We start from the raw sequence: 23,603 nt of genomic DNA, 5'->3' as shown, positions 1-23,603 counted from the left end.
CGTCCCTCCCTGTGTTCCTCCTCGTCCTCGAGAACAAAAATCACCTCGTCCAGGAACTTCTTTCGGTACAGCCTCTTCGTTGCCATGATCACTCCTTGGTCCATTGGCTCGATGACAGCAGTCGTATAAGGTGGCATAAACATGCTCCTAATGCGGCCATTCTCAGCCACCAAGTCCTTCTCGCATGGGTGGGCAGGTGCATTATCCAAGAGAAGGAGGGCCTATACCTTGTCGCGCGGGATTTCCAGTTTCTCCGTCTGGTAATGGATGACCTCCTTGACGAAATGGCGGTGGAACCAGTCTTTGAAGATCTGGGCAGTGAACCAAGCCTTCAAAGAATGGTACCAAATGACAGGAAGGACATCCATCACTCCAAGAAGACACCAAGGCTGCTTTGCACGGCCAACAATAACACTCTTGAGCCAGTGCATGCAGTTAGCATTGGCACAACACAAAGTAGATATCCATTGCTTGGAGAGGCTGCTGCCAGGTACACGCTTCTCCGTCACCTCAGCTAGAGTGTTCATTGGCAAAGAGAGATAGAATAAACCAGTTTTGTCAGCGTTGTAGACTTGACCGAGAGTGAGGCCATCCCTGTTGATCAATCCCTTCACCTTGTGCCGAAACTCCTCTACTCCATCCTCGTTGGCATCCAAAGCTTCGCCATGAGACTTACAGTTGGTAAGGCCATGTTGTAACTTGAACGCGAAGAGCCAACCCTCGGATGCCTTTAAGTCTAGGGCATCGTGAAGCCTTGCGAACTTCTCAGCAGCAGCCTTCAGCTCTGTGTCACGCCCCAGCACACCAGCAGCACGTTCTTGTCAATACCAAATCAACATGGAGTGGTCGACTTCAGCATACCGGGAAGTAAACATCATTCCTCTCCACATTGTGTTTGTTCTTCAACGAGACGTCAGCCATGTACTGCAGGAGTTTGTCACGGGATCTCTTGATATCAAACAAAGTAGATCGGGCCAGGTTGAATTCACGGAGGATGCGTGAGGTTGACCATCCCACGTCCACCTTGTCCAATATCTCCCTCTTCTTCTCCAGAGTCAAAACCACTCTCTTCCTCTTCTCAGGCGGTGGGGCTATCATCACACACACTAACAAGAGGCAGGAGAGCAGCAGAAGAGCCTCGAACAGGTAAGGCACCACCACAAAAGCAAGCACGTGGGCGGCCATGATGACGAGCATGCACTCACAACAAGAGACGGGCGGTAAGTGGGAAGGATGAAGGGGCGCTCTAGCATATGGCGGTGGAACTATGCACCAAAACACAGCTGGTCCGTGCCGTGCACGCTGAGTTCAAATTACAGGGGGAAAAAAAAAAAAGTCGGATTTTTTTCTAATTTTTTGCGATTTTTGGACAATTTTGGGAATATTAAATCCCAGGACCAAAATGTCCAGTAAGTGGGGTGTTGGGAAAGTGGGCATCCGGATAGTATGGGGATTACTGTATACATATATACATATATATACTGTATATACAGTCGGCGCAATGGAAATCTGGACCCTCTAATTTTCACCATATATTTGGTAGGGTCCAAGAAATATTGTAGGAAAATTCCTGTAGTTGGTGGATTTTTTTCTGGTGATTTCTAGCGACTTTACAGGCTTACCACCACATGCTGTGAGTTTATGAGCTCAGTGCCATCCTGACTGTGGATGGGAAAGCACGTCAGATTTTCTTGTCCTGCCTGGCCTTTGTTAATTTCAAAGCTCTCCTTTTCACCCCCCCCTCTGCCTTAGTGAATTATTGGAGATGGGTCCCAAGCCACTGATGTAGAAAAAGCTCGAATTTTAACTATGAGAGAGGAAAATGTAAAAATTAAGGAGAGGCTTCAGTGCAGCAGTGCAGCTGGGGGTCTTGAAGTCTGTATGAAGTCAGTGCTGTATGGTTCTTTCAGACACATCTTTCAGCAATTGTGGGTACATATCTTTCAGTTGTCTGGCAGTCAAACATGGGTCTCTTATCACAGCTTGCTTCAGTAACCTGTCTGTAGTTGGTGTTGTCTTCCTTTTAGGTCCTAGCCTGTCTTTATGTTGGGGAATTGTGTTTTTTAGCAGGTGGCAGGCAGCAGCAAGGAGTGATATAACAGTAGATTTTCCTCACCCAGTTCGAATTTTTACATTTTCCTCTTTCATAGTTAAAATTCGGGCTTTTTCTACATCAGTTAGTGGCTTGGGACCAATCTCCAATGATTCACTAAGGCAGAGGAGGGTGTGAAAACGAAAGCTTTGAAATTAACAAAGCCCAGGCAGGACAAGAAAATCTGACGTGCTTTCCCATCCACAATCAGGATGGCACTGAGCTCATAAACTCACAGGACGTGGTGGTAAGCCTGTAAAGTCGCTAGAAACCACCAGAAAAAATCCACCAACTACAGGAATTTTCCTACAATATTTCTTGGACCCTACCAAATATATGGTGCGAATCAGAGGGTCCATACTTCCATTGCGCCGACTGTATATATATATATACGTATATTCATAAATATATATATATATATATATATATATATATATATATATATATGTAGAGGTGTATGGTATGTAGGAGGACTGCTGGGCCTTGATAGCAGGCTGTGAAGCCTATGCCCAGAGTCGGACACATAAAAAAAATTATATATATATATATATATACAGTAACCCCTCCAATATCCGGATCAATAAAGCCATAGGCAGGTCCGGATAGTGGTCCTGTCCGGATATTGGGCCCCAGCTTATGGACTAGTACTTATGGACCCTAACTCTGAAAAACACCTATACAACTCCCTCTGGACATGCATAGCACCTATTTAAGACCCAAATCACACCAATAAGGGACATAAAAGACTGAAATAAATGCAAAAGAACCATAAAATGAGGTTTTAGAGGTGAGTTTATACAATATTAAACATTCTGGGTACTTACAAGTCCCTTGGTCTTGGACTGGTTTGAACCGCCAGTTTGCAGTCCACAGTTAATCCTCTGCATTCTAAATTCTAATTTCTTAACACTGCACAACACTGTAAATTCCTGTGTGTTCTAGTGGCAAGGTATTGCAGTTTATTCACTGTTTATTCACAAAAAACAAGCACCTGTGGCTTGCACTGTTATGAGTATCTGCTCTCCATCGGAGTTAAGCTGTGACTGTTGATGTTGGTGGGGTAACAGAGCTGCCAGATCGCAACAGCCACATTACCAATCTCCTCAACTTTCATTGTCAAATATAACTTTTCATTACCAAATTCGTAAAGCTAGCATATATTCTTCACTAATTATATATACAAGTGGAAATACATGTAATCACTCTCCTTATAACTAACACCATGTTGATTATTTTCACACTATGTAGGGTAGCAGATTAATCAGAGAGAGCAAACAATCCACCATCTCCATCCTGTGTACCCTCATACATGTGAAAAATCCATTTGGTAATGCATTATTCTGATTCATTACCAAACAAATTTTTCATTACCAAATTGGCCCACACTTTGTAATGAAAAATACCAAATGGCAACCCTGACAGGGGAGGGGGGAGGGGGAGGAAGGAAGGGGTGAAGGGACCATGGTGTAACAGCTGTTTGGCGCCAGGCGGGAATTTCAAATTATGGGAGGGAAAAAAGTCAGATTTTTTTCGAATTTTTTGCAGTTTTTGGCCCATTTTGGGAATATTGGATCCCAGGAGGATTATGTCCGGTTAGTGGGGATGTTCGGATATTGGGCGTTCGGATATTAGAGGGATTACTGTATATATATATATATACACTGTGTATACACTCAATCCTCGTAAATCGCGTGTTTATAAATCACGCTAAGTGGCTGTCAGACTGCCGGCACCCTTAAATCACTGTTAATTCATGAAAATCGCTGATCTAGGCACCGAAGTGGGCCTTTTCCAAGGAGAATCGTAAACCGCGGCATTCAATTTGAAAATCACGACCCAACAACCAATCACCACCAGTCCCTGGTGGCAAGTGTGCATACTAATGCCACAGAGTTAATGAGAAACATCAGGAACTCATCATCCACTATTTTGCCCGGGTAAGGGCAGAAGCCGAGGCTGAACCACAGCCTGGCCCTTCACACACTGAAGACGTGGATGACGTAGCATCTGTCATCTCTGAGGCAGACTTTGAGGGCTTCCTGAGGGAGATAGAGGAGCTGGAGAAGGGAGAACAGCATGAGGGAGCACCCTCACCTCATGCTGAGAGGTTCTAAGTTCTTCTCAACACCACCCCACTCCATTCACTTAAGCAATATCGTCATAGGATTAAGGTGAGATCCCTTAACATTGCTTATTTCTATTAAATAAATGCACTGAATATTCCTAAATTTGTATGTTTGTGTTTGATGGTGCCTAGATAGGTGTAGGTAGGGTGCTGTGGGGGGTGGTTGGCCAAAGTCCAGATCCAAATTCATTTTTCACATGAGTTATTATTTATAAACCGCGGAATTTGTTAATCGCGGCAGTGGTCCAGGACCAAATTGCTGCGATTTACAAGGATTGAGTATATATATACAGTAATCCCTCTACTATCCGATGTAACAGAGCCAAAGGCATGTCCGGAAGGTGGTCCCGTCTGGAAAGTGGGTCCCTGGCTCCAGGACTGGTACTTAAGGACCCTAACCCAGCCTAACTTTGAAAGCCACCTAAATAACTCCCTACCGGACATGCATAACACCTATTTAAGACCCTATTCACACCAATAATGGACATTCATTCATTCATTCATTCATTGCCAGACGCCATGTATCCCACACGGGGTGGCCAAGGGCTTAGAGTTAATTGTTTTACAGGGAGGGGCACTAATCCTCCACCAACCCCACTTGACACGTAGGGATGCCAACAGCATCTGGTGTTCCCAGGCGGTCACCCATCCAAGTACTAACCAGACCCAACGTTGCTTAACTTCGCTGATCGGACGGGAAGCGGTATGAAGCATGAAATAAATGAAAAGGAACCAAAGAATGAGGAATTAGAAGTGACTGTACCTCAGCCAGGGTACTTACAGCACGTCTGTGGCCGCCTTTTCTAAGGATTTGGCAGTGGTGAAAATGCTCTTGAAGCACATACTGTACAGTAATCCAGTGTTGTGCTGCACTTAATTCTTTGCACTGTGCGTTATAATTGTTTAACACTACACATTGTTCCTAACTGCATCAAGCCAGTTTCAACCGCCAATTTGCACTCCACAGTCGATTCTTTGCACTCTCAATTCTAATTTCTTAACACTGTACAACACTGGAAATTCCTGTGTAGTTTAGTGGCGAGGTATTGCATTTTATTCACTGTTTATTCACAAAAAACGAGCACGTGTGACTTCCATTGCGATAAGCATCTACTCACCATCAAAGTTACAAAGAAACTGTTGATGACGGGAAAACAGAGATGCCAGATCGCAATGGCCACATTACCAAACTCCTCAATTTTCAGTACTATATTATCTTTTCATTACCAAACTCGTAAGGCTAGCATTTATTCTTCACTAATTATGTATACAAATGGAAATACATGTAATCACTCTCCTTATAATTAACAGCATGTTGATTATTTTCAAGCTATGTAGGCTAGGAGATTAATCAGAGAGAGCAAACAATCCACCATCTCCATCCCGTGTATCCTCAAACATGTGAAAAATCCGTTTGGTAATGCATTACAGTAGTGCACCAACTTTCGCTACAGCAGGATTCGCGGAATCCACTTTCGCGGCATGCACCAAATATTCCCTACCTTCCACTTTCGCTTGAAAAAAATCGATTTTCGCGCACAAATTTTGGGTTTGGGACAATATTTTGAACTTTGAATTTCCTGCACCGCCCGCCTGCAACCCACCGCCATCTTGAATGACGTCATGTCAACACTCTGTCCACCCATTTCCGCCATTGTGTACGAGCGTGCTAGCTCCATTGTGTTGGATTCTCAAGGTTCAATGGCCTCTACTATACCTGGTAGTGTGGGGAAAGGGCCTGGTGGTGTGGGGGTAGAGCCTGGTGGTGTGGGGGGAGGGCCAGGAGGCAGTGGTGGTGATAAAAAGTGGCCGGGACATTCAAAGTCGGGAGGAAAGGCCAAGGCTAAAAGAGAGTATCGTGTTGGTGTGAAGAAACGGCAGTATAATAATGAAATGAAAAGGAAGATAGTTGAGCACATGGACAAGGGCGCAAAAAACAGTGAAATCTGCCGTATACAGTATTTAACATCCCAGAATCGACAGTGCGTAGTATGAGGAAACAGCATGGTGATAGCGAGGCAGCAAGAGGTGGCGCCAATACGTCTGGCGTGGCTAAATAAGCCCGCCACGTGCCTCGGATACTTACCCCCAACATCCATTAAACACCTCAACCTGGTCTCTGTGGTATGTTTCTCCTCATATAATGTGTACTGTACAGTTTTTATTGTTTGTATCTCACAATGCAATGTACAATAGTGATTTGATGTACTGTATTGCAAGTGAAAATGAAAATCTGATGTTACTTTAGGATAACCGGGAACCAATTAGCCTTTTTGCCATAAAGACAATGCCCCAACTTTCGCTAATTCCACTTTCGCGCATTATTTTTGGACCCAATTAGGCGCGAAAATTGGTGTCCCACTGTATTCTGATTCATTACCAAACGAATTTTTCATTACCAAATTGGCCCACATTTGGTAATGAAAAATACCAAATGGCAACCCTGAGAGGGGTGGGGGAGAGGTAGGAAGGGGTGAAGGGGCCATGGTGTAAACCGGCTGTTTGGCGACACACGGCAATTTCAAATTACGGGGGGTATAAAATGTGGATTTTGGGGGGATTTTTTTCTTTTTTTTGGCCATTTTTGGGTTCCTAAGGTCCAGACCCACAATGTCTGGTAAGTGGGGTGTCCGGAAAATGAGTGTCCAGAAAGTACGGGTTTTATACATACAGTAAACTCGCCCTGAACACATTCTCACCAAACGCGCTCGCAATTATACACAGTTAGTGCTGGGATATGTATGAGATAACGTAAGATTAAAGAACCATTACGAAAACTATATATTTACGCAAGAGAGGCCTTTGATAGGCCAAATCCTCGAACATCAGCTCAGCACGCATGGTTTGTTTTGATCATGTGATGTGATTCATTGTACTGCTTTTCCTCTGTGCTGTATTTGTAAGTTAAATATTTACAGTACTGTTCTGGCAAGTTTATGTGCAAGTTAAAGTATTATTAAATAACGTTCAAACAAGAAATAAAGTCTTATAACCAGTTTTCTGATAGGCATTAGAATGTATTACCTTTTTTATTTGTTTGTTATGGTAAATATTTGCTGTACTAATTTTCCACAGTACTGTATTTGTAAGTTAAATATTTACTATTCTGGTATGCACTTGAAAGTTAAAGCACTTAAAGAGAGTTAAAGCATTAAATAAAGCCTTGTAACCAGTTATAGATTACACACGATCAGTAGGTTCCAAGACAATTCGCCATCATGTCAATTCCCCGTCAAAACATGAACGATTCCCCATCAGGACAATTCGCACCCTGTATGATTCCCCGTCATTCTATAAATATATTAATTAATCAATACTTTTATAAACATACTTATTATTAATTAATCAATACTTTAATAACTCTATTTCAGGGGGATCCATCAAAGCCTATGTTGTCTTGTTATTGTTGTGACGGCGAACTGGCTTGACAGTGAATAGTCCAGAAACCATTTTGCTCCATAGACTCCCTAAACGTGGTATTTTGCTGTTATCAAACCATTGGTAATCAATATGAAGCACTTTAAGTGGTTAGAAGGTTTATTTAATGTTATAACTTACAAATACAGTACTGCACAGCAAAATTTCGACAAACAAATATGTAAACAAGAGGCAACATTCCGAAGCCGACTGGTTTCGGCATCGGAATGTTGCCTTGTGTTTAGGTATTTGTATATTGAAGTTTTGATGTGCAGTAATGTATTTGTAAGTTATAACATTAAATAAACCTTCTAACCACTTATAGTGCTTCATAGCAGTAGAATGTCCGGGAATTTCTGAACATCAACATGACGACACGTGACGCACTCTATGAGGGGTGGTCACGCACTAGTGGAAAATGGCATTTTTGAGCAACTCCTTGCCTCTGCCTCGCGTTCTGTGCCGTAAACTCGCGCATTAAAGGGTTTTTGGTTATGGTTTTTGGTCACTCGTGCACAAGGCGAATTGCGCACTGCGGTGACGCGCACTGTGCGAGCCCACTGTATATATATAAATATATATATATATATATATACAGTACATCCCCACAGTATGTGAGTTAATATATATATACAGGTCTCCCTCGTTTTACGCTGTATCGTTTTACGATATTTCGCATTTACGATCCTTCTTCTTTAGTACCAAGTGTTCATTTTACGATTGAGCTCCCTCGCATTTACAATTGGGCATGCGGAAATCCCGCACTCACAGGCAGATCAGCTAAGAGTTGTGTGGCATACCCGCCCCGCCCACATAGTTTCCCGGGCCACCCAAACCTCCACCACCTCTCATTCTCCTGAGTCATCCACCCCTGCCATCCAAACCTCCACCACCCCTGCTTCCTCCCTCTCCACCTCGTGTTGACGAGTGATGGGCTTTGGCCCAGGTCTCCTAGCCTCGGAGGAGACATTAAGGCATTATGTCCTCCAGCCTCGGGGGGGACTGACTAAGGGTGGACGGAGCTACAGTACAGTAGGAGGGTACATAACAGTACAGTACAGTACAGCTGTATTTCATGTTGTTTTTGCCATTTCATGTCTTTATGTTTGAAAATGTACATACATACTGTATGTGATTCTGATGCACTACAATACATAAAACATCATTATTATTATTGCATATTAGATCACTTGTATGGGTCTTGGGTTCCTTATACATGAGTCCAAGAATGCATCCCTATTTTTCCCATTAAACCTTAATTTCGCTTTATGATATTTCGGTTTACGATTGCCTTTCTGGGAATGCATACCAATTGTAAAACGAGGGAGACCTGTATATATATATATACAGTACATCCCCACAGTATTGCGAGTTTAGAGTACGCGATCCCCCTTGTACGCGAGGACCTTTTTTTTTCATTTTAGTGTATTTTTTATTAGTACGTGAATGGAAGTTGTAAGCGAGACGGGCAGCGAAGAGTGGCCCAAATCCGGGGTTACCCCGAGTACGCGACATTGCCCTCCCAAGAAGTGATAACAGGTAAAAGTCTCTCTATCTACCTATTTTAATTGCCAGACGCCATAATCCCTTAAGGGGTGGCCATTTGACTTTGAGTTATTGGTTTTACGGGAAGGGGCACTAACCCTCTACCAACCCACTTGTTGACACATACGGAGCACGTATGGGTTGGTTATATGGTTACCACCCGGCGTTGTAAATGGTTTCTTGGCTTACAGGAAACCATGTGGCTTGTCACTCAATGTAAAGCCACTTGTAAAGGAAAGAAGGGCAATAAGAAGTGACAGGAAAGATGGGAGATATAGGAAGACAGGAGGGCAGGCACAGAAAAAAAATGATAAAGGCTAAGGAAGAAGTAGGAAGCACTACATCAAGTGAGTGAATGATGGTCGCCACCACCTACCACCAATGATTTACCTAGTAAAACCATGATCTTGTATGTTTACAGTACACCCTCGTTATCGACGTTTTTTTTATTGACAGATTTGATTATCGACGGTTTTTTTGTCTCCTGGGAGTTAAATTATTATTATTAAAAAAATAAAAAAATAAAGAATTGTATTGGCACCTCCTAGCAAGTTTGCGCGCCATCCTGCCAGGTGTCTCTGGCTGCTCGCAGCATGTTCCCGCCGACCTAACAAACAACAGCATCAGTACACGTTTGTCTGTTGTTCTCATATATATCGTGTTCGGCCACATCTATCGTGCTTTCGCGATCATCAAGGCTCCGAAGCGCCCTTGTAACACTCCAACTGGAAAAAAGGCAGCTAAGAGAGCAAGGAAAGTACTTACCTTGGAAGTAAAGAACGAAATATTACAAAAACTTAGAAGTGGAATGAGCTATGCAGCGGTTGGTCGCGAGTATGGCATGAATGAGTCCAGTGTTCGTGGCATAAAATGGAGAGAAAAAGACATTAAAGATGCTCTGGCTTCGTGCACACCAGGATTGGCTAAAGTAACGATGCATGTGAGAGAAGATGCCTTGGTGAAGGTGGAAAAGGCACTGAATATTTGGATTGAGGACTTAAACCGTCGACACGTGCCGCTAGACTCCCAGTTCATCAGAAACAAAGCAAAACAACTCTACGCTCGGTTTGCTGGTGAAAGCAGTGGTGTTGGTGAAGATAATGGTGATGAAAGTGAGGCAGGTGAAAATAGTGATGATGGTGAAAGTAATGACGATGGTGATAGGCCTAGTATGTTGGTGCTTCTGCTCTAGGCAAAAGAAATTTGCAGCCAGCAAGGGCTGGTTCGAGAATTTTAAGAAAAGGTATGGCCTACATAACATTAGGATGACTGGTGTAGCAGCTTCAGCAGATCAGATAGCAGGAGAATCGTACCCACGTGACTTTGCTGAACTTATAAGGGAGAAAGGGTACAGGCATGAACAAGTGTTTAATGCGGACGAAACACGCCTGTGGTGGAAGAAAATGCCTAAAAGAACGTACATTTCGAAGGAGAAAAGTGCGCCAGGCTTTAAAGCAGCAAAAGATCGTGTGTCTGTGCTGTTGTGTGGTAATGCAGAAGGACATATGATAAAACCCATGCTCCTGTATCATTTGTTATAATGTTAAAGACGAGTTGGATTTTTTGTCAATAAAGGATATTTCTTGCAAAAGTTAGGCAGAGATTAAATATGAAATATACGAGCATAAGGAGAGTTGAATTTTCCTAAAAGAAGATCCTAGCGAAAGCTAGGCTAAGATTCATCTTTGATAGCATAAACTGCCATACAGTTGTGAAAATTTAGGTCAGGGAGAAATGGAATATCAAGAATGAAAGGAAGCTCTTGAGAATGAAAGTAAATAGGAGAGCGTGGTCTCTCTGGTGTGAGCTAGCAGCACTGGCGTGTGTTGTGAAGATCGGTGCGAACAGCTGATCTAACGTAACACTTGCCCCACACTCTCAGTTATTAGAACGTATGAATGACCACCACTGCTGCTTTCGTTTTTATTTTTTTTTTACACACTCGGTTATGTAAACATATGGATGGCTACAACTGCTGGTTTCGCCTTTTATTTTTAGATGAAGTGAGGTGTAAGTGGAGAGAGAAGTGATGATACAGCAGCCATTACAAGTTGAGGTCCAGTGTACGACCACTATGCATCAACATCAGAGATTATGCTATTTTTTCCATAATTCTTTACTTAATATAAGTAGTTTTATTATGATATTCAGTTTTTCAATTGCCTAACTAATTTATTTCTAAGAAACACTAAAACTAAACTCCATATTACATACGAGTGATTGAAGGGATATTAAAATATATAAATAAAGGGTACCTGACCAGACAAAAATCGGTATCGACGGTTTTAGGCATCGACGGGTATCTTAAGTACCTATCCCCCGTCGATAATGAGGGTGTACTGTACTTTATCTTAGGTTATATGTCTTACACAGTTTCCCTGTATAGTACAATACTTGGGTCTGAAAGGCATCTCAAGGGTTGCCCATGAAGGGGGGTGCCGCCCATATGTAATTTTTCCCCAAAGTTTATGTATTCACAGCACGCGAATTCCTAATACGTGACGTCCTCTGCCGCCCATATAGGCGCATACTAGGGGGATGCACTGTATATATATATATATATATATATATATATATATATATATATATATACAGTATATATATATATATTTATATATGTATATATGTATACTGGGAATATATATAAACACTCGACCCTTGATTTCCAGGACTAAAAGGGGGGACACCAGTCTGGGAACCCCAAAAGTCTGGGAATTGGAAAAGTCCGGCTCCAAATACAGTACTATTCCCTGGACTATTACCACACTTACCAGAAATCTCCAACGCTGTCTGGCAATTATTCCAATATTCTAGAGCATTCTGGAATGTAAGCTACCTATACCAACATAACTAACATACAGTACATAATACATAAAATAATAAATCTGACACAATAAAAATAATAATAACTGACACAATAGTAGTACAGTAATCCCTCCACTATCCGAGATAATAGAGCCAAAGGCATGTCTGGAAAGTGGTCCCGTCCGGAAAGTGGGACCCTGCCTGCTGGACTGGTACTTATGAACCCTATCCCAGCCTAACTTTGAAAGCCTCCTAAATAACTCCCTGCTGGACACGCACAGCACCTTTTTAACCTATTTAAGACCCTATTCACACCACTAATGGACATGAAGCATGAAATAAATGAATTGGAACCAGAGAATGAGGAATTAGAAGTGTGTATGGAAAATACTTAGCAGTGTACAGGGCACTTACAGCACATCTGTGGCCACCTCCTCTAAGGCTCTGGTAGTGGTGAAAATGCTCTTGAAGCAAGTACAGTAATCCAGTGTTGTGCTACACTTGATTCTTTGCAGTGGGAGGCAGTGGCTGAATTGGTAGAGGAGGCTTGCAGTCCTGATGGACCCAGGTTTGAATCCTGGCTGGGGCAGGGGACAGTTTAAGGATTTGAATTTCATAAAAAGCAGACTTTCCCGATCTACCAGATGACCCGCCGACATGTTGTAAAAATACCCCCGCTAATACCAATACACCAGTCCTGTATGAAACAGCCCTAGCATGTATTGAATATGGATGGTGGGTGTTAGTGCCGAAGTGGTGACATGTGGAGGTGTAGGAGGACTACTGGGCCTTGGGATAGGCTACTGCCCCAGAGATATAGGCCCTGAAGCCTTTGCCCAGAGTCGGACACATTTAAAAAAAAAAAAAAAAAAAAAAAAAAAAAAATAGCATAACGCTGCTCATTCTGTTCTTAGTTATGCCACGCCAGTTTCAACTGCCACTTTGCACTCCACACTTAATCCTTTGCACTCTAAATTCTAATTTCTTAACATTGCAAAACACTGTAAATTACCATGTGGTCTAGTGGCGCGGTATTGCAGTTTATTCACTGTTTATTCACCAAAATGAGCTTGTGCAGCATCCACTGCGATGAACATCCACCCACGACAGTGGTTAGGCAGTAACTGGGGACAGGGTTGCCAAATCTGAGCTCAGCCACATTACCAAACTCCTCAATTTTCATTACCAAACTTAACTTTTCATTACCAAATTCTTAAAGGAAGCATGTATGCTTCACTAATTATATGTACAGATGGAAAAAATCACTCTCCTTATAATCAGCAGCATGTTTATTTTTGCGCTATGTATGCTAGCAGATTAATCAAAGAGAGAAGACAGTCCACTGCCTCCATTCTCTATATCTTCATACATGTGAAAAATCTGTTTGGTAATGGATCATGCTGATTCACTACCAAACGAACTTTTCAATACCAAATCGGCCCACATTTGGTAATGAAAAATACCAAATGGCAACCCTGACTGGGGAGGGGGGAGGAAGGAAGGAAGAGGTGAAGGGGCCTTGCCTAAACGACAGCTGTTCGGCGCATTACGGATGGGAAAAAATTCGAATTTGGGGGGGAATTTTTTTTTTTTTCTTTGGTCATTTTTGGGTTTTGAAGGTCCAGGCCCACAATGTACCATAAGTGGGGAGTCTGGAAAGTGGGCATCCAGATAGTACAGGGATTACTGTATTCTGGTAGCTACAACACTAAGAATGGTTGTTTGGACACTTGTTGACGAGAATGTGAAGGGTATGATAGATGATGATCAGAAAGATGAGGAAAAAGAGGAAAATGAATAAGGAATGGAACACCACAAGGTGAGCCAACCACTAATCAGCTGACTGAGATACAAACACGCCATCATCGAATGTGATCTCGATCTTGGACCAAATCGGCAATTTTAATTGGAAAATATTTTAATCTTTATTACCATATAGGTTTGCACACCTAATTATCTGAAGTTCAGTCAAAAATTTATGCTTAATTTAATTATTAATAGAATATCAGGATTCAGGGCAAAAATTTCTTAAAGTTAGCAGAGTGCTTTTGCTTCTAGCCTAAGAACTCGCCTTGACGGACTTTAGTTTTGTATAAATATCAATTTACAATGCAGATAAATTTTTTTGTACTCAAAATAAATATTTATGCAAAATAGAAGTCTGTCAAGGCATGCTGACAATCTGAAGGGGAAACATCTGCTAACATTGGTGCATTTTACCTCTGAAACCTAATTTTTAAATCAAGTTATATTAAGTACAATTTTTTTTAGCAGATTTCAGATAATTAGGTGTAAATGACCCATGTGGCAAAAAAAAAATTAAAGTATTTTCCACTGAAAGGAGCTGATTTAGTATCTAGTTGCACCGAGGAGGGTGAGCTAAGTGAGTAGGAAAGGATCCCATTGACTTTGTAAAATATTTTTTTTTATTCTATCTATCTATCTATCTACCTATAGCCCAACGCCCTAATCCCGCAAACTTATGAATTTTATTGTGTTCAAGCCTTCTTTAAATTTTACTGTGTTACACAATAAACTATTTATAGTGGCATTTGAGAAAGGTAAGAGGCAAATGGGATATTGCCACGAGTTAGAAGGAGCTGGTGGGGTGAAGCAGGTTGGTGGCCAAGATGTGTTCCATGTATGAAAACATCTTCTTTTGTGTGTGTTACAAATGGCCTTTATCGAGTCAAAACGTGGATAAAATTATACTGTGTTGTGCAGCTGATTGCTTATAGATTTATATGAGAGAATAATGGCAAGACTTTTGTGAGAATCCTGGACTTGTACGGGCATTTGTCCATCATTTCATGATACTGTCCGGCCTCAGCCTGTGTCTGGGAAATTCGAAAAAAAGAAAACAGGGATATGGGAAATTGAGGGTCGAGAACATATCATCATCATCATCCGGACCTAGTTTCCCACCCTAGGGCAGGGTGAGGAGTAGCAATGTCCAAACAGCCGAAATCTCCCCACTCCAATGGGCCACATTTCCATTCACTCATCATTCAAGCCCCCGGAATCCTGGCTCTATCGGATATGCCAAAACGTCACATAAACATATCCGATAGAGTCAATCCAGACGCTGCCACGTTAAAAAGGGGTGCCAAATCCCTGATCGTGCACTTCTCCTCACAACATTCATCCGGCCAGCTTGACTTCTTGTCAGTTCCCTAGCCTCACTGACTTCCAAACCTCTCTTCCTCACACAATCATCCACCATATCTCTCCACCTTCTCCCTGGCCTACCTTGCCTCCTCCCTCCTTCAAATTCACTCAGATATACCTTTTTCACCACTACTGTTATCCATTCTCTCCACATGACCATTCCATCTCAGTATAATCTCTTTGATTCTGATGTCCACTGATTTCCTCACTCCACATCTTTCACGAATAATTTTGTATCCTATCCACCCTCTGTACTCCATGTACATTCCTCAACATTCCCATCTCTACTACTTTTACTCTTGACTTTCATTTTCATGGCACACCACAGTCTCACATCCATATGTTAAAGTTGGCACTAACACTCATTCATGTTAACCTCGAGCAACTACAAAACTCAAGCTTCTGTTTCTTATCAAAGCCTTCATTGCACCAGCTACTTTTCATCCTTGTGTCACTCTACTTTCCATTTCTTTTGCACATTTTCCTCCTTTTTCTATCACTGTATCCAGGTATTTGAACTCTCTCACCAATTCCAGTCTCTCTCCATTCACTGTAACATCGCACTGGGAGTCATCTTCTCTCTCAATAACCATCACTTAACTCTTTTCTACATTTACTCTCAAGGCACGACACTCACAGACATCAGCAAAACTCTGCACTAGCCTACCAAACCCCTGTCCAGTATTTGCAAGCAGTACTACTGCATCATCAGCATACAACAAATTTGAGATATTCCATCCATCACCATTTACAGTGGAGTCTCTTTTATCCAAAAATCATGGGACTTTCAAAGTTTCATCGATTTTTCCGAGTAAAAGACACTGTAATAATACGTATGATACAAGGGAACGTTGGGTCTGGTTAATACTTGAATGGGTGACCGCCTGGGAACACCAGATGCTGTTGGCATCCCTACATGTCAAGTGGGGTTGGTGGAGGATTAGTGCCCCTCCCTGTAAAACAATTAACTCTAAGCCCTTGACCACCCCGTTTGGGATACATGGCGTCTGGCAATGGATGGATACAAGGGAACAGTATTGTACTCGCCCATCACCCATTTCTGGTGACGTCTAGCCCATCACCACCACCAGCACCCCAAAAGCCACTCAACTATCACCAAAACACTTAATACACTGTAGTAACTACGTATGTAACTACACTTTTGTAACTGTAATAGAAATTGTCAACAATATTTACTTTCATATCCCTTATGGTTGATTTGCATACATTTCTTCATGGTGGTGTGAATTTTCTGCATGCACACCCTCACCCACCCACCCACCCACCCACACATACACACAACGCATGCCAAAATAATGAACAAATGTTTCCAATCAGTTTTCACTAATGAAAAGGAGTTTGTGGAAGGGGAGGGAGTGACTAGAAATGTAGTGATAAAAGATATAAAAGTGGAAGTACAGGAAGTGTATAAATTACTGGAAACTCAAGATGTAAGGAAAGCCCCAAGATCAGATGGAGTCTCTAACTGGGTACTGAAGAAGTGCAGAGAACAATTAGTAGATAAGATTCACAGTTTAATTGTGTGTTCTCTAGAAGAGGGGAAAGTGCCTCAAGAATGGAAGAGGGCAAATGTGGTACCAATTTATAAGGAAGGAAACAGGGAAGAACCCCTGAATTACAGACCAGTGTCCCTAACCAGCATGATCACAAAATTGTGTGAGAAAATTCTGAAAGATAGATGGATAAAACATATGGAAGAGATGAATATTTTGGCTGAAAGTCAGTTCGGATTCAAAAGTGGAAGGTCATGTGTTTCCAGCATGTTGAGCTTTTACTCAAGAGCGATTGACGTGCTACAGGAGAGAGACGGTTGGGTGTCTATCTATCTATCTATCTATTGCCAGACGCCTCAATTCCGTTTGGGGTGGCCACAAACAAATCGCCTCCAAGTCGCCCTGTCCCTCGCCATTTCACTGCCCTGCTCCCAACTCACACCCCCCTCTCTCATATACCTCTCCACCCCATCCCTCCATCTCATCCTCGGCCTCCCCCTCCCTCTTCCCCCCTCCACCTCACTCACATACACTCTCTTCGTCAGTCTTTCACCCTCCATCCTCTCAACATGGCCAAACCACCTCAGTGTGTTCCTCATAACACTTCCTATCACATCCACATCAACACCACAACGCTCCTTTATATTCTCATTCGTCAGCCTGTCTCTCCATGTGACTCCACAGGCTCCTCTTAAATAACTCATTTCCACTACTCTCACTCTTGACTTGTGTCCTTCCAACAACGTCCAAGCTTCACTTCCATATGTTAGAGTTGGTATCACAATACTGTCATGTAGTAACTTTTTCACTTCCATGCTCACTTCCCTGTTTCTTATCACTGCTTTCAAAGAACCAGCAACCTTTCTTCCCTGCTGTACCCTTTCAAGCAATTCACCCTCCAAACCTCCATCCTTACTCATCACACTACCCAAGTACTTAAACGTACTCACATTTTCCAATTCCTCACCATCCAACCTCGCTGTACATTCACTGACTTCACCTCTCTCAAAGACCATCACTTTACTCTTCCCTACATTCACCTTTAGATTCCGTTTCTTACACACTCTCCCAAACTCATCCACCAAGTCTTGCAGCTCCCCTTCGTCTTCACTCAACAACACAGTATCATCTGCAAACAACAGTACAGGGAGTTTCCAAACACTATCCTCTCTCACCAGGGCCACTCCAACATCCACTACCCTACCTTGTTCCTCTTTTATTACCCCATCCATGTACAGATTGAACAACCATGGAGACATGACACATCCCTGTTTCAACCCAACTTTCAAAGAGAAAAATTCACTTAGTTCACCATCCACACGTACTGCAGCCTTCGCACCATCGTACATACTCTTCACAGCATTCAACAACTTCCCATCTACTCCATATATTCTTAACACTTTCCACAATCCTTGTCTATCCACCCTGTCATATGCTTTCTCCAAATCCATGAAAGCCGCATACAACTTTTTTCCCTTCTCTACAAAGTTTTCCACTAAAGATCTAAGAATGAATATCTGATCTACACAACCTCTTCCCTTCCTAAAGCCTCCCTGTTCTTCTCCAACTAATTTCTCTGTTCTTTCTCTAACTCTGTCAATAAGTATCCTACCATACACTTTTCCTATTATACTAAGAAGATAAATGCCCCTATGATTACCACACACTTCTTTTTCCCCTTTTCCATTGTACAAGGGAATAATTATACCTGACTTCCAATCCTCCGGGACTCTACTTTCCTCCCAGGCCAATCTGCACATCCACATCCATTCTACTACTATCTCTCCCCCATGCTTCAGCATTTCACCACACACTCCATCAATTCCTGGGGCTTTCCCCGATTTAACTTTCTTCATTGCTTCCACAACTTCTATCCTATTAATTTCTTCCTGTCTTCTCACTTCCCTCCTTCTCCCAGCCACTCCCCAGCCACTTATACTCGCATTACTTCCATCCTCTACGTTCAACAATTTCTTAAAGTGTTCTCTCCATCTGCTCACTTTTTCTCCCTTCTGCACTAGTAATCTACCATTTTTATCTTTCACTCCCCTGCTAACTTCACTTCCACCCTGTCTTACTCTTTTCACCTCTTTCCAGAACATTTTCTTACAGTCCCTCCACTTTACACTCAAATTCCTTCCAAATTCCTCATCCACTCTCTTCTCACTTTCTCTTACTAATCTTTTAACCTCTCTCTTTCTTTCTACATATAACTCTCTCTTCCGCCTCTCAACTTCTTCCACACCCCTATTTCTCATCCATTCATTGTATGCTTTCTTCTTTTGTGCCACAGCCTGTTTCACCTCTTCAGTCCACCACGCTGTTCCTTGCACCCCCCTCCGTCTTCTCTTCCTTCCACACACCACATCACATGCTGCACATACTTCTTCTGTAAATATCCTACACACACCTTCCACGTCTCCCATCTGCTCCAATTCATATTTGACCAATCGTTCCTCCACTTCTCTCTTATACTCTGCCTTTTTCTCATCCTCTTCTAACCTTTCCACTCTCCTTGCCACTACTCCTTCCTCTCGTCTTTCCTTTCTTCTATTCCTCCATCTTACTTGAAATCTAATTCTGGCCACCACCAAGTAGTGGTCAGAAAGTCCTCTCCCCCATCCTCTATAAACTCTTGCATCCATTACACATCTTCGCATCCTTTCATCCACACACACATAATCAATCATTGCCTTCCTTTCATTCAGTTCACCACCCACCCTTCTCATCACTCGCCATGTATACCTGTGGATCATTTGATGCCTGAAAAGGGTATTGGCTATCACCAACCCCCTCCCAGCACAAATGTCCACTAACACACTCCCATTCTCATCTATCTCGGCAGGCACACCCCACTCACCAACTATTCCATCCACCTTCACATTCCCAACTTTACCATTCATATCACCAATCAAAAACACTCTCTCATTCCTTCCAAACTTTTCCATGCACACTTCTACATTTGTCCAGAACTCTTCTCTCACTCTTCTAGCATGATCTTGCGTTGGCGCATACACACACACAATTGCCCACATTTGTATTCCAACTTTCAACTTTACCCACACAATCCTAGGCCCAACTGATTCATACTGTCTTATGCTCCTCTTCCATATTTTACTCACAACTATACATACTCCTTCCTTTGCCCTCTCATTCTCATCTACTCCTGCACATATACCCCATCCATACTCCCATTCTCTCACACTTTCTCCTCTCCATTTTGTTTCAGTTATTCCACATACATCCACTTTCGCACCCTCAAGCACCTGGACAGTCTCTCTCTCTTTCACCTCATCATTCGCTCCCCTTACATTCCATGTTCCGATAATCATGTCCTTCATCCGGTCCTTGGTCGTCATCGTTTGGTCAGTCCTTGTCCGAGGCTTATTGTTTGTTTTTTTAGTTAGTTGTTTTCCGGGGAGGGGTGGATTGTGTGTATTTAGATTTGGAGAAGGCTTTCAACAAGGTACCCCATAAGAGACTGATGTGGAAACTAGAGCATATAAGAGGACTGAATGGAAACCTCCCAGAATGGATGAGAGACTTTTTGAGAGACAGACAAATGAGGACAGTAATAAAGGATAGGATGTCCGGATGGAGGGAAGCAACAAGAGGAGTCCCACAAGGCTCAGTGTTGGTGCCAGTAATGTTCCTGATTTATGTAAATGATATGGTACATGAACAGTTATGCAAGTCTGTTTGCTGATGATGCAAAGATCTTGAAGAAGGTACAGGTTGAGGAGGATTGTAAAATGCTGCAGGAGGATCTGGATAGGATACATGATTGGAGCCGGATGTGGGAAATGAAATTCAACGCAAAGAAATGTAAAATATTGGAAATGGGTAAAAGTACCAAGAGGCCAACAATGAATTATTTGATGGGTAATGAACCAATCACAAAAGTGAGAGAAGAGAAAGATTTGGGAGTGCTGGTCCAGATAGTTTGTCACCTGAAAAACATGTTAACAAGATAGTTAGAGATGTGTATAAACTCTTGGCTAACATAAGAGCAGCATTTCATTATATGGATGAGGAGATGAAAAAACTGACAGTGGCCATGATCCGCCCCAGCTTAGAATATGCAGCAGTAGTGTGGTCCCTACACAAAAAGATATAAACAAGACTGAGAGAATACAAATAACAGCATCCAAGATGGTCCTCAGTTTGGCAGATGTTGTACAGAGAGAGGCTGGAAAAGCTGGATTTGCCTTCCTTAGAGGAAAGGAGAAAGAGGGGCGACATGATTGCAGTGTTCAGGACCACGATGGCAGTAGATAAAATTGATAGAGAAGATCTGTTTGTATGGGATAAGAGAGTAACAAGAGGACACAGAATGAAATTGAAGATGTCAAGCTGCTTGAAGGATATCAAGAAATATAGTTTTCCTTATAGATGTACAGACCTGTGGAACACCCTGGACAAAGATATCGTCCAGTCTAAAAACTTAATCGAGTTTAAAGTTAAATTTGAGTTACTGAGAAACAGAGATGGGACCCCATGAGCGTAGCTCATTTCCTGTATATCACAATTAAATGCACACAAACAGTGCTTACTCACATTCTGAAGACACTGAAGCACTTTAGTCATATAGGCCTCCTGGACACTGTAGGGCTCAAAGGGGAATCTGACTGGCACCCCCTGCAGCACCACTTCAGGCATGGCTGGCGTAGAGACTGGGAAAAGCTAAAGTCAATACAGGCAGCATTTGTTATGAAGAGTACCATGGGAATTGCCTAGGCAACTTCAGGAGGTCATTTTTATGCTTCATTAACATGATTCAAATTATCTAGCACTATGAAGCTACAATAACTGATAACCTTAGGGGCATATACTGTATTATCTTCCTCCAAATTCACATATTTCCCATGGCACCCTGCATGTACGGGATGTGTTCTAAATCAGTACAACTTTATACACAGTATTTATTAGGGAGAACTGGCAAATCTGCTTCACAGGCAACAATCAAACTTTATTAGACAATTTTCCTTTACTTCATAAAGGTTTATACAATTTGAAACCAGTGACATATCCTCAATTGCTCTCTTCCCATTTCCAGATGATTTTTCTTCAACTTAGGATCAGCACCTGGTAATGATGAGTTAATGAAAGCTATGTTTGACCTCTCCAGTTTGAAAAGTCTCGTCTGAACAATATCACCCAGTAACCATAAATTCTAAAATATTTCCATCAAACTGAATGGTGAATCCAATGAGCTAGGATCAATGGATTATACTGTATAGCTCTGCAGGGCAAGGAGAAATCAGAGTGAATGGATTAAAAAAAAAAAAATAAATAAATAAAAAAAAGGCAACTAATAACAATCACATCATATTCCCATTTGTTTAGGGGCCTCCCTAGCACTTCTTCCTAACCAGGTTAGATCTGCATATAGCATGTCAATACTCTCTTGCATGCTATTTATGCATAAACAATTTCTTTTACCTGAATAGCTACTGTATCTGACTGAAACAGGGATGTGTCATGTCTCCATGGTTTTTCAGTAAAAACATGGATGGCGGTATAAAAGAATACACTCTCCTAAATCCAATAATCCGATTTCTAAAAACCTTCACTTTCCAAAACATTTTTCATGCAACAGGGGTTGTTGATATCATCTGTCTTCACACAATCAATACATATGTGAGGACAAGTATAACAGCAAATAGTAATTAATATTTTTCATTTCATTCATTCATTGCCAGACGCCATGTATCCCAAACGGGGTGGCCAAGGGCTTAGAGTTAATTGTTTTACAGGGAGGGCCACTAATCCTCCACCAACCCCACTTGACACGTGGGGATGCCAACAGCATCTGGTGTTTCCAGGCAGTCACCCATCAAAGTACTAACCAGACCCAACGTTGCTTATATTGCTGATAAAAGGCTGTTCACTGCATTGACTTCATGGTCTTCTACAGATTCTTGTAGCCTAGTTATCATTATGATTCTACAGTACTTTCCAGAATACAGTATTTCACATCCCATACAGCCTTAGGACCCAAGAATTTCAGACCTGAGAGTTTGTACAGTTCAAGGCAGGGTAATGGATGCTTGGAATGCCTGTGCTGTTCTTTGCTGATCATAATGTAATGTTACGAGAAGGTGAAATGATGCTGCAGGGCTTGGTGAATAAGCATGGGAGTGCATGAAAGAGATGAAATCTATAAATGAATATGAATAAGAGTAAAGTTATGGGTCTTGATAAAAATTAAGTCACAGAATGCATAGTAAGGCTTCAGGGTCACGAAATGGAAAATGTGAGTACCTTTAAGTATTTTGGTAATGTGATGGGTAAAGATGGAAGTTTAGAGGATGAAGTACACTCAAACCTCGAGTACCGCGGGCAACAGCAACTGGACAAGGACCGTGGTACTCAAATCCACATCACTCAAACAATATGTTTGCATGTATAATGGTACAATGTGTCCTGGCAATTTTCCAAAACTCTCACATTTACCACCTTACCCCTTCTTACCACCTTACCCCATGTATATTACCCCTATTTATACCAACCATCAGGTACAACACTGAAAGAGATAGAACTGTTGTAATTAAGAACATCAATGGTATTAAAAATAGCATTAACAAAACAGAGGTTGGGCTGGGTACCCTTGTGTGGTTGATACGTAGCTCCCCGGTACTCTCCTCCCGCCCCACACCCCCAATGTTGTTGTCAAAGTTTTGCCTTTTCTTGCATCATGTGGCCTTTGGGAGAGACCTTAGGCCATATGGTTGGACAAAAATTTATGGATCTGGCAGTTTTAGGGGACAAAATAGAACAAAAATTTGTGCTAACCAGAAAAAATTACTCTTTCATCTGCGTGTTCTTATAAGTTAACGGTACAGTTTCACATTGCTCATTTGATATCGCGCTTCGCAACACATTTCTGACTGCCTAAGCATATGGTTAAACTGCTCAATCAGTCCGAAATGTGTTG

The 23,603-nt window shown here is 42.1% G+C and overlaps 1 protein-coding gene across 1 annotated transcript in view; it reads right to left on the bottom strand.

Annotated features, from left to right (window-relative positions):
* Window positions 1-21,341, bottom strand: part of LOC145409678 (uncharacterized) — a 631,921-nt gene extending 610,580 nt beyond the window's left edge. The window contains exon 1 of the mRNA XM_080280029.1: window positions 21,224-21,341. Within this exon, the coding sequence (XP_080136155.1) occupies window positions 21,224-21,325 (102 nt within the window). The 5' untranslated portion in view covers window positions 21,326-21,341. The remainder of the gene's footprint in view (window positions 1-21,223) is intronic.
* Window positions 21,342-23,603: the final 2,262 nt, after the last annotated feature.

The sequence above is a fragment of the Coenobita brevimanus genome, chromosome 82 (assembly GCF_032717465.1).
Source record: "Coenobita brevimanus isolate Jiangsu-jjx chromosome 82, ASM3271746v2, whole genome shotgun sequence".
NCBI classification, from domain to species: domain Eukaryota; kingdom Metazoa; phylum Arthropoda; class Malacostraca; order Decapoda; family Coenobitidae; genus Coenobita; species Coenobita brevimanus.
The sequence above is the reverse complement of the archived record's forward strand: the minus strand, read 5'-3'. Positions and strand labels throughout refer to the sequence as shown.